General features: G+C 35.5%; 1 protein-coding gene across 1 annotated transcript in view; it reads right to left on the reverse strand.

Moving 5' to 3' along the window:
• Positions 1-656: 656 nt before the first annotated feature.
• Positions 657-12,247, reverse strand: part of RBMS3 (RNA binding motif single stranded interacting protein 3) — a 264,594-nt gene continuing 253,003 nt past the window's right edge. Inside the window, exons 12-14 of the mRNA XM_039843482.1 lie at positions 11,301-11,381; positions 8,760-8,887; positions 657-5,298 (exon numbers count right to left, since the gene is read on the reverse strand). Of these exons, the coding sequence (XP_039699416.1) occupies positions 5,196-5,298; positions 8,760-8,887; positions 11,301-11,381 (312 nt within the window). The 3' untranslated portion in view covers positions 657-5,195. The remainder of the gene's footprint in view (positions 5,299-8,759; positions 8,888-11,300; positions 11,382-12,247) is intronic.

A 12,247-nucleotide genomic window follows, 5' to 3' on the forward strand; every position in this document is an offset into this window, starting at 1 on the left:
ACTGTACAGTTTTTTCACCCTAAAAACTCATAGTCTTAAACTTCTGTACCAGTTAAAGCCGGCACAGTATTTCATTTCTTTCTTGATTTTTTTAACAAGACGTTGACAGCTTGCCTTGAGAGCCTTTGACGTCCTTAAAATTAAGGCAATTAAGATTCAAGATAAACCTTACCTAAATATTTCTAAGAGAAAAATAAAAAAAAAACAACAACCCACATTTAAACAAGAAAAGGAAAAAAGGAAAGTCTAGCTTAATTACTGAGGAAAACAATTTGTTTCCATTTCTGCTTGCCCACCTCTTGACATCTACACCTTCAGGTAAATTCCGAATTTAAATATTCTTCCAGATAATATGTCAACCTTCCATGTTTTGTTTTGTTGTTTTTGTTGTTTTTCCTCTTCTGGGATTTTTAAAGTTTAATTTAAAAAAAAATGATGGCAAAAAAGAAACTGTCAGACCACATGAAGGAACCATTTGCACAGCACATAAAAACACTTTGTTTTCGTTGGATAAAGTAGAAAATTTAAAAAAAAAAAAAAAAGCATTCCGTTGACGCCTGTGCAAACTGGAAGCCAACTTCTTGTTCAGTGAAGTTTCTTCATTCAAGGCAAAGTTTCAGACGGACATTCTTCAGTCTTGTTTATGGTCTGTGAAAACAATTGATTAGGAGTGGTTATTACATCAAAGCAACTTTGAAATCTCCTTTGTGCTCTTTTCCAGTGATGTCTCTTTAAAAGATACCAAGCTCTTTCAAAATCACCGTCATCAATGAAGTCAAGTCGTAAAAGCATATTGGGCGGATTAAAGTGTCAAATTTTGCCACTTTCACACAAACTTATGTTCAAGCCAGAAAGTGTGTTCACATTAAATATCAAGGCTAAATGGTCAAGAATATTTTTTAATTCTAAAGTAACAAATATTATAAATATATCCAGATAAAAAATACTCCCTTTGTGAATGGAGCCTATTTTTTATTGACTGGCTTATGTCGTAGCTTCCCCAGAAATTCTTTGAGTAATTCTACCCCTCAGAACTCTCATGGGATTCATTACTCACTCAGTCAAGAAATATGGGAGTCCCTACTACATACTCAAGATGTTAGCAATGGATTGTATGTTATCTTGTAGTATTCGCCAAGTATGCCACAAGTTTTATTGGTCCAAGCAATTAAGTAGGATGGTTAAGAGGGCAATGCCATTTTATTCATTTTCCCTCTTCTCTTCTTCCTTGCTCATTCATCTCATCAAGATTTCAAATTCTTGACAGTAGAAACTGTATTTTATTTTGACGTTTACTCTCCAGAAGTCTGCCAGAGTGGTATGCACATAGTAGGTGTCTAACTAGACAAATGTTACTTTTACTATTTGCCATTTTGCCTAGCACAGCCCAAATAATGTCTTCTGCTGTTGCCTCATCTATATTGTAAGGTTGAGATTCTAGTAGTTTGACCTTTACTCTTAGCTCTTCCACCCATAGATTAGAATTTTGCTAAATAATTTCAGGAGTGTGCTTTAAAAAGAAGAACATTTAAACTATCTGGAGGTCATACGTAGATGCGGGCCTCCTCTCTCTGCAGGTTCTTCTGATGCCCAGTTGTGTAATTTAGTAGAGAAACCTCAGAGTTGCTGGATATAGTTGTATAGGTTGTTCATTGCACGGGATGCACGTCTGGGGGAGTACAGTGGGGCTAAGTTCCAGTCATTAGTCTATTCCCCAAGCTATGGACTGTGATGCAGGACTGCATGCACCCTGAGCAAGTGGGCCTTATTCAAATTGAGAAAAAGCCCTCAACAATGTTTTAAACTCCATGATAGTTAGCTGAGGATGATTGAGTGGGTTTGCTCTTTTTAATCTGCAAAAAGCCCTCATATGAGTCCGTATGGCTCTTAGGAACCAGATCAGTTTGTACCTAGAATAATGTAAGGAAAGTGACTAGTTAGTAAATTGAATATTTTCATTTTTAACCAATAATTTAAGTGCCTAGAGATAAATTATTTTCTGAGTTAAGAAAGTAGGGTTTTTTAAAGAAGAAATGCAACTAAGATGTTCATAATAAGCAGCAACAATAAGAAACATTCTATTAGTAGTAGTCATGGGAACCATGGTATATATATGGTCTCTCTTTATACCTTTGCAAAGTATAGATTTACTTTATTTCTAAGAATCTATCGTGTATGGTTTTGTGTTTTTGGTTTTTGATTTATTCATTGATTCCATTCCCTTCTTCCACCCTGGTATTATTAAACATTGAGCGGAAAATGCCTAAAACACCGTGAATGTCTATAATAGCTGATCTGTGAATGGTGTCTTACTCAGTGAACCACACTGACAAAGACCACCCTCCATGCTCAGGTGTGTCATGTGCACTGGTCTCAAAGCATCCACATTTATGAGCTGCGCTAAAGCCATTTTCGAGTTTTATAACCTTACATGGATGTTTCTAATAGCCCTCTCCCATCACTTTCTTGATCCTTCAAGTAGTGTCATTCCTATTTGAAAACCAATGACGAGAAATAAATAATTGCATTTTACATTTTCAAGGTTGTTAGCTGAAATTTGAAGGGAAAGGTGTTATTTAATAGAACTGTCCACTTTTTTCTGTTTTAGATGAAGTGTAAAAGTGCACATTTAAATAATGATTATGGGTTGTTCCACTGATATCCATAAAAATAGAAGACCTCTAAATTTTCAAGGCTGTGACCAATAGCAACAGGAATACTTCAAGTTGGACAGTGAGATTATTTTAGAAATAAAATTAGTTGTAACTTAAAAAGAGAAATTCATGTGAATGAGATGTTGAGTATGAGTGAGATGTTGAGTACTGTGCAAACAGAATGTATTATTACTCATAAACTTAAAGGACATGTAAGCATGGTAATCAAGAACATACTTTGCAAATCATTAATATACTTAGAATGTATAGGAAATTGGTGTTCTTGACAATTCAGTTTGCCAGAGAGGGCTTAAAGAATAAAAACGCCTTGCAATACTGGAATTGAGATAAGGAACTTCTAAGGTCAGTGTGGTTGTTGGAAGACTAGGAAATTTAAGATCACAGAGTCATTTTGAACTCTTCATCCTCCATCCTCCCGCCACCAAAACAAACAAACAAACAAACAAACAAACAAATAAATAAATAAATGCAGAGTGAATTGATTAGGAAGTAGCATAGTTTTAGAATTCTAGACTTTTAGAGCGGAAGAAGTCTTAAAGATCATCTAATGATGCAATATTCTCCAGTGTCATTCCTGACAGATTAACTTTATGTGATGCCATGTGAAAAGAAGGGTTCTATGGTCCAGAGTTTGGGAAAAACTGAACACCAGATCCCCATTACTGGATTAACCTTTGGTAAACTAAGCATGTGGTTAGGGCACCAACAGAGAAAATTTTTTGATTAAATAAAAAAGTTTCTGAAAGAATGTAATCTTTTAAATTAATATAAAAATAATCATCATGTTGACAATAAAATATTTTATTAGCGTTAATATGTTAAAACAAACAAACAAACAAAAGAAACCTCTTAGAATTCCAGAGGAGGAGGGCAGCACATGCAAATCTTTCAAGAAGTAAAACATTTGAAATATTTGTTTGGCCCTCTAGGAGGTTGTACATTAGCATTTTAATGGCTTTGGAGAGAACTGCAATTAAGAAAGAATTTCACTTAGGTTAAAGCAGTGTTTCCCGATATTGCTCTTGACCTCCCCTCCCCACCCTAACTCCAGGGAATGGTAGTAAATCCTTCCTCAACACTAGAGACCTAATTTACACTCTGGAGAACAATCTAATCTCTCACTTCAAGGAAGAATAAAAGAAGTTAAATAAAAGAGTGACAACTAGTAAGTGGCAAAGATGAAATCTGAAGAAAGAACTTTTGATTTTAAATATTAAAATTTAACTTTGCTTGAAGACTCATACTTTTCAAGTGCTACTTTTTAAAGATTTCCTAAATAGCACAAAGAAAAATTGATAACTTGAGCAGGAATTGGAATTTCTATAGAACTTCCAAAATAAACCCAGGTATCACTTCCACCTTTTGAGATGAGTCCATAGCTCCTTTGCATTAATAGACTCTTCTAACAATAGAAGAAAAAAAAGTATGAATACAAAATGTGAAGACCTGTTTTTTAGCTTGAAAAGTTGAATTTAGAATATTAAAATGTTTTCTGACAAAGATCCCAAATACAACCTTTTTATTCATATGCACATCATTTATATTTCTCAAACTTTTATCCTGTAACCTTCTGTTGTGATGTCTCTAATTTACTTTAAAATACCTTTAGTATAGACATTATGATATTAAATATGTGCGTTATGGGTTAAACTACTTTTCAAGGGTACTCATCTACCTTAATCAGAATTTTACATCCCATAGTTCAGCTAACATTTAATAGGAAAGTCCATAGGTTTGTACAAGTACTTTAAACTATCCATATCTCAATGCTGAAAATGAGCTGCCATTTGTGAAATTTGGAGTAGATAACATGAATTGGCAAAACTATTTTAGAGGTTCCACTCTACATGAATAGGAAAAATATAGGTATGTAGAGAAATTTGTAGCCTGCAACTTTAGGGATATTCTTCGTAACTTGACTTCAAAACAAGACTGTTAAGAGTAGATTGATGGGGGCCTCCATAAGGATAACATAGTCCTACCTCTCAAAAATGGTCAAATCCAACCTGAGTGAACTTTTTATGTTAAGAGCGTTCAGATGACTGAAAAGAACAGAGCTGTATAAATTGTCGTGTGCCTCCTTTCTAATGAATGACTTTAATAAATGTCTCTGTGGGTGCTTTTGCATCCTTAAACTTTTCCCAGTGATGGTTTCCCAGTACCAAAGGGTTTACAAGACTCAAATGCTTAGCTCAATTCCCAGCATCTTCCTTTAATGGTTCTGAAGAATCTCATGTCTTACCATGACACAGGACAGCTTCCCTTGATTGACATTGATAAAAACTTGGATAGTCATATTAATTTCTTCCTTTTACAAAATTTCACAAATGATCGTTATTCACCAATTTGACTTGAGATATTGTCTTTGTTTTCATTCAATATTTTATTGTTGTTGTTTCAAGTCAAAAGCTCCTAACACTTTGTAGCATGTTAAAAAGAGGAAGTTGAGAATATAAACAGGACCTGTTAAAAATTTTCTTCAGGTTTAAAGAAATGTCCTCAAGGCAATGCAAGTGGTTTTCACATGTCACACATTTGAAATATTCCATGTTCCAGCGTGCTTTCATCTCTGTCATGTTGCAGCAACGAGCACGCCCTGTGGAACATCCTGTAACATACGTTCCTGCATGAGTGTAAAAGAAAATTCCTTCAAACGAGGAAACCTCTTACCGTAATTTTTACCCCTATGAAGATATGGGATGGCGATTTCTATTCTTGATATTTATTATGTGTGGAAAGCTCTGCATTATCAACGATAAGAATTCATGGCTCAAGGCACATAACCATGGTGTAACCACAGTTTTAAACATATTTGAACACAAAGTTTTACATGGCTAGATTCAGATGTCCACATATATTTCAAGGAATAAAACTTCTTCGAATTGACTCATTATAAGAATAATTAAATTCCTCGTATTTCTCCACAAATCAGGGTCTCCTGATATTATCTCATCTGCCTCTGTGAGTGGCATCAATACTTGCCAATTTTGCATGGAATTTTAAAGTCCCGTTCTCCTATTTTTCTGACTTCAGTATTCCTCCCTAGTCCTTACCACCATCATTATACTTGCCACTGTTTACTTCAGACCTTTGTTCTCTCTTATCTGAACTATTGCAATAATAGGACTGTCTGCTTACATTGCTTCCAAATCCATTGTGTACTTCAACTGGAAGAATATTCAAGGAACAAAGAAAATGCTTTTCAAGCACCTCAGCATGGCATGATATGAGAATCTGGGTCCAATCTGACTTTTCACACCTTCTACTACTCTGCATGAACGTCTCAAAGAAATATTCATATTATCCAACCATTAATTTTCCCACCCCCTGGACATTGGTCAAAATTGCTCCACATGGAACATTGTTCCTTCCTGTAAGACCCAGTGCCAGTTGCCACGAACTCCACCAAAGCTTACGCACCAAAAAAAAAAAAAACTAAATGCATTCTCCTATTGCTTACTACAGTACTTTAAAAAAATTCTTGTTTACTTTCTTCCTTGTAGTATACTTACCTTTTCTATGTGCAGATGTAATCATGTACTAGATTGTAAACCTTTGAGGGCAGAGATCCTGTCTCCTAGCAGAGAACCTGGCATAATGCTGGGTACTACAAGTGAAACTGAGCCCAGGTATAAAGGTGGATGGGGAGACTCTCACCAGAATCTATGAGAGGCAGAGGTGGTCTCTCTGGGTCAGATAGAGTACTCCTCTCCCCACCACATCATACAATGACCAGGGGCAGGTGGGGACAACCCTGAGAAAGAGCTGACAAGCAGAAGCAGCTAAAGTTGACTTAATCAGACCGGGAGAGGAGAGTGTTTTGAACAACTGCAAGAAGGGAAAGATGTATCCTGAAAGCCATCCTTGAAACACACCCCTCTATACCCAACCATTGGTAATAAAGTCCTTAAAATATAAAAGAAATTCTGTCATTCCTTCTCCTAAAGCCTTCCAAAGGTTTTCTAGCTCACTTAGGATAAAACCAAGAATCATTACTCAACACAAAGCCAAGTATCCAAGGACCAAGAGTTCTACAAAAGCTAGCCTGCTGACTTATCTGCAACTCTCTTCTCTAGTCAACCACACCCCTGCCTCAGGCTCTCCTTCTGGACCTCTGAACTCTGTTTCCTCTGTCTAAAATACTTTTTGCTCCAAATATCTCCAAGATTAGCTTCTAAGCATCTTTCAGGTTCAGGCCTATAAAAGGACTTTCCTGATACCAAATCTTAGGTACCTACTCAATAACTTTTTATCACAAGAATCTTGTGATAAGCAGTCTGCATTGAAATTCTGTTTCTTTTTGATTATTTGCTGATTGGTTCATTGATTGCGAGTCTACTCATAATAGAAAATAAACTCCAAGAATGGCAACTGACTCTTTCATTGGTCTTTCTCTAGCATCTAGATAACTATCTGTCACATAGTAGGCACTCAATCAATAATAGTTGACTGGATGAATGAAAGCATCTTTTTTATTTATCCAGACATCATTAAACTGTTAGCAAAAAAAAATCTAGATCACTTGTTTCTTTATTATGCTTTAAAAGAGCCAGAACAAGTTTCACCTACTTGCTAAGCCTTGAAAGATGTTTTTGGCAAATACAGTATTTTTCATTTCCCACCCCTGCCTTTCATTGTACTTCCACATAGTCAGTCTCTATTCCTTTCTCACATATGATCTACAGAGTAGACTGAAGAAAAAAATTCCAATGTTCTTGGAACAGGGTTCCAGAGACTACCGTATTGTTTAGTACGTGTAAAAGTGATTCATATAGGCTATGGGTGAATTTAAAAAATTTTAAAAAGGCAAAACTGCTTTATTTAACATGGAGCTTTTCTGAAAGCTATTGTGTGATTGTAATAATGACGATGATGATGATAATGACAATAATAATAATAATTAATAATAATAAATGCCTTATATTTTGTAAGGTTGTTATGTTAAAATTAAGCCCTTTAATTCTGAGGGCTAACTTTACAAGCTAAACCACATATAGAAGACTCCATTGTCATGATTAATCTTTTGACAACAAACAAATCTCTAAATGTGTATTGAGGTTAAAGAACAATGATGATCAAAAAATGGGGCGACATTAATGCAGACAAATAGAATCGTTGAGAATTCTCCATTCACTAGGGCTTTGATTATTATCTACAAAGTAGAATAGTTTGCATGAGAAGACATTCGTACGTGGACTGAACTGTGTTAATTCCCATGGTTTCAATCCAAAACTTTCATATTTTAGTCTATACAAATATTCAACACAAAGCCTACTTACTTTGGTTTATAATTTATTTAAAGATTTTGAAGAGTAATTCTGACTACCTGATTTTTCCTTTGCCATTTATCCTTAAATAAAACCTTACTCTGTGTGGCTTAACAGTTTACAATACTATTTTACATGAATTATTTTACTGGATGTTTAAAGCAAACTTGCAAGTGAAGTGTTAGTGTCTTTATTTAAGAATGAGGAAACTGAGACCAAAATGAAGGCTCATTACTCAGTTTTAAGTGGGAATATTGGAATTTTTCCAAAATATGTATGGTAGATTTTTATTTTTTTATTTTTTTGTAAAAATGGTTGCAATGTTCCTTTTTGCATCTGGGCCTTTTGGTAATGAATTCCTACAATAACCCCAGGCTTGGCCATATGACTTGCTTTGGTCAAAGGGGTAGTAGCAAATGAGTCACAAACAGAATTGAAAATGCTGATCATCTGGGCTTCCTCTCTGTTGTTTTCCAAATTCTGAGACTTCCATGTGAACAAGCCTGTTTGATGGATGATCAAAAAACATGTGGCTCAATCCCTTCTATCACTCAACCATCACCCAGAAGCTGAGCTGTGAAAATGACAAGCAGCTCTCTCCAGATGCTCGAGTAAGTCTAGTTAAGACCAGAAAAACTATTCACCTGAAGTCAGCTGAAATGGCCAACCCACATAATCACTAACTAAAAAAAAAAAATGCTTGTCACTAAGTTTGAGATGGTCTGTATTGTAGCAAAAGCGAACAGATAACAATATGTGAGAATGAAGTCAAGATGGCTGATCTTAAGTGAAAGAGCTTAGTGTAGCCCACACTTACTTAGACTGTTGGTAAGGATATGCAGATGCATGTTCACTGGATGTGTCCACTGCTATTTGTTGCTGCTGACCACTGGTGTCCTGGGATGAAGGTGCCACTGTCTGGGGAGAGGTATCAGCAACAACACCCTAAGGAGGAAAATAAGAACATAAAATCCTTATTGGCTTCAACAAAAAGCCTGGACTGTAGAGATGGACTGTAGAGAATACCCCTCTTCTACTTGGCTAGAGTAAAATTGCATTCTGCTATGTGAAGCCACACAATAAGCACTCAAAGGAAAAGTACAGAGCATATTTGGATAAGAGCTGAGAAACTCACCTCAATGTGCAAACAAGAAGCCTTGCCATCAGAAATCCTTGGAGCAAATGGTCATAAAATCATATTGCCCATACTTAGAACTTTTAAACCAAACTTGTATACCACAGTAAATATAATTTGTTAATAAAAAATTCATTCCTATAAAAATTGTATATGCAAGCATTTTCCTGGGGGTAACGCATTGTACCATGTCTATATGATCTGGCAAAACAATGAACTCTGACCTTAATAAAAATCTACATCAAAGTTTGAAATTCCTTTCAAAAGATATTGCTAACTAGGTTTTTCCTTTATCAATTTGATTTGTTTTATTTTGTTTTATTTTCTACAATATAAACTGGAATTCATTTAGAGGTTTCAGAAAAAGAAATAAGTATCCTCCAGTTTGATTTGTTCCTCCCCGTACCCTTTCACTCTTTTGTTCCTCACAGATACCGAGAATGAACTTCTAGAATTGGTCATCATTAGGGGAATATGTTTGGCTCCCAGAGAGGCATAGGTGGTTTTATTTGGTAGTTAGTAGTCCTAAAGAAGGCATCTATCTAAATATATAATCTGCTGGTTTTACTTACAGCCTTGGACACCTGCGGTGATATTGGATTTCAAATGTCTTTGGTCAACTCTCTGTCACTGACTAAAGGTCTCTGAAATTGTTCCTTAGAATTTAAAAATTCTGCCTGTATAATTCAATCTCCACCTCCCCCCACCCCCAATATACTATTTGATATTATGCACTTTTCTGAACCTCCCACCAGCATTTACTTGTATGAATATTGGTGAATTTTTAATGAGTGTTTCTACATAGAAAAAGAATCGATGTTTTCCTTATAAGCTTAAATTCAAGATAACATATCAGAGTGTACTTATATTTTTCTTAGTGGAAGATTTCTTTTAAAATCCCAGATTTAACTTTAGTTAGACTGTTTCAAATAAGCCACACAATCAAATGTGTCTCATGCATCTCATTATCTTAGAGTCATCAAAATGCTCAAATTCTATAGATAAGCATATACCTTTGGTGTTGAGATAGAAAAATGCAAGTATGTGGCAGACATTTATGTTTAAAGTACCTAGAATGACCACATTCACAATTTTCTCATAGCCTAAATGCTTTTTGATAGCTACATATAACAAATGTGTTCTAATCACAAATTCTTAAAATTCTGAAGTTTATTAAAATCGGATTAATACTGACACATTCTTTGGGGGCGACAGGTCTGGAACACATAATAGATTTGAAAATTGGACCTCTGTGGTTTGCTAAATTACATGATAGTGTCCTCTTAAACTACTGTTTTTTTAAACCTTAGTAGCAGCGATAATTTGTCAAACATCAAATGGACAGATGGACAAAGAAGATGTGGTATATATACAAAATGGAATACTACTCAGTCATAAAAAATGAAATATTGCCATTTGTGACAACATGAATTTTGAGGGTACTATGCTAAGTGAAATAAGTCAGACAGAAAAGGACAAAAACCATGTGATTTTACTCATATGCAGAATATAGAACAAAAAAGAAATAAACGAACAAATAAAACAAAAACAAACTCATAGATACAGACAATAGATCGGGGGTTACCGAGGGGACGTGGAGTTGAAGGAGGGCAAAACAGGTAAAGGGCATCAATCATGTGGTGATGATGGAAACTAGATTTTTGATGGTGAATGCCATGTAGTATATACAGACATTGAATTACAATGTTGCATAACTAAAACTCGCATACTGTTATAAACCAATGTTACCTCAATAAAAAAATGCAAATTCTGATTCACTAGGTCCGGGTCATGTCTGAGAGTTTGCATCTCTAACAAGTTCCCCAGTGATGCTGATGATGCTGGTTCAGTGACCATTCATTGAGTAACAAGGCACTAGAGAACTAGCTTATTCAGATAATTGCAAACTTCCCCCCCTCCCTATTTTATGAGTGTATCCATGGTTAACATGTGATGGGGTAGTGACTTGGTCTCTGATCTTTTCTCTACATATGAAAATGACAATTCTCTTATACCTTTATAGCAAATTAGTTTATTTTATGTGCAAAGCAAAACAGGCATGTCCAAGTAAAAGCACATACTTTCATATACGGCTCTTGAAATTTCAAATTTTAGAGCAGCACAAAAATCACACATGATTCCTTGGGTTACAGGGAACCACAGTACGTGCAGTTGAGATTTATCTCTTCTACTCTCTTCCTATAAGACAGAGAACAAACTTACTTCAATAGAAACAGCTGTCGGAGGCACAGGCGTGTACTGGGGAATGTAGGTCCCTTGCATAGGAGCGGCAGCAGTCATATACTAGAGGGAATGAAAGAAAAATGGAGGTGAACTTGGGATTGCAATCAATGAAAAAAGCAGATATCACACGAGACTGCCATAGACATGTAGCCCATGGCCAGTGCATGATTAAAGTTAAACTCTATTTTGACCAAAAATAAGGCAGTTCCTTCCTATCAGCATGGAATGCCCTTGCTTACTGATTCAGTATCAACAGCAGCCCACCTCCACAGTATCAGTACTAGTTAATTGACCGCCATCCCCTCACTTTGTCTTTTGAAACATTCTATATCAGAGCTCAAACATTTCACTTCCATATCTAAAACATAAACTCCATGAGGACAGGGATGATGTCTGTTTTTTTTTTCTCCATTTTATTGCCAGTACCTATCACATAGTAGGCTCTCAACAAATTATTTGTTGAATGAATGAATCATATTATTAATACTAAATTCTTGTCTAAATAAAAGTAATGGAGGAATAATGCAAGAAACACTTATGCAGCGACATTCAGAATTGGTAAATTCCATCATTTTGTTGTTTTCACAGCACTATGATATATACATGTGAAATACAGTGTTGCAGATAATGTCGATGTCTCCTTTGTTCCCTTCCCCCATTCAACTGTCATGTCACTCTTGGTATTTCCTTTTCAACTCCTTGAATTCTCCAAATTTTCCTCATCTGGATAAACAATGAAACATTCCAATTATTTTTTCACTAAGTTGTAGCATTAAGAAAAATATGTTTTCGAGATAACATGTAGTTTTGCAATGAAGGAAGGGAGCCCCAGAAAAATTATATGCTCGCCTACATCGATATACAGTATGACCCATTTCCTATTTCTAATACACATTCTTTTAATGAAAATGAAAAGTTCTAGTCTT

Source organism: Pteropus medius, unplaced genomic scaffold (genome assembly GCF_902729225.1).
Source record: "Pteropus medius unplaced genomic scaffold, Ma_sr-lr_union100, whole genome shotgun sequence".
In the NCBI taxonomy this organism is placed as follows: Eukaryota; Metazoa; Chordata; class Mammalia; order Chiroptera; family Pteropodidae; genus Pteropus; species Pteropus medius.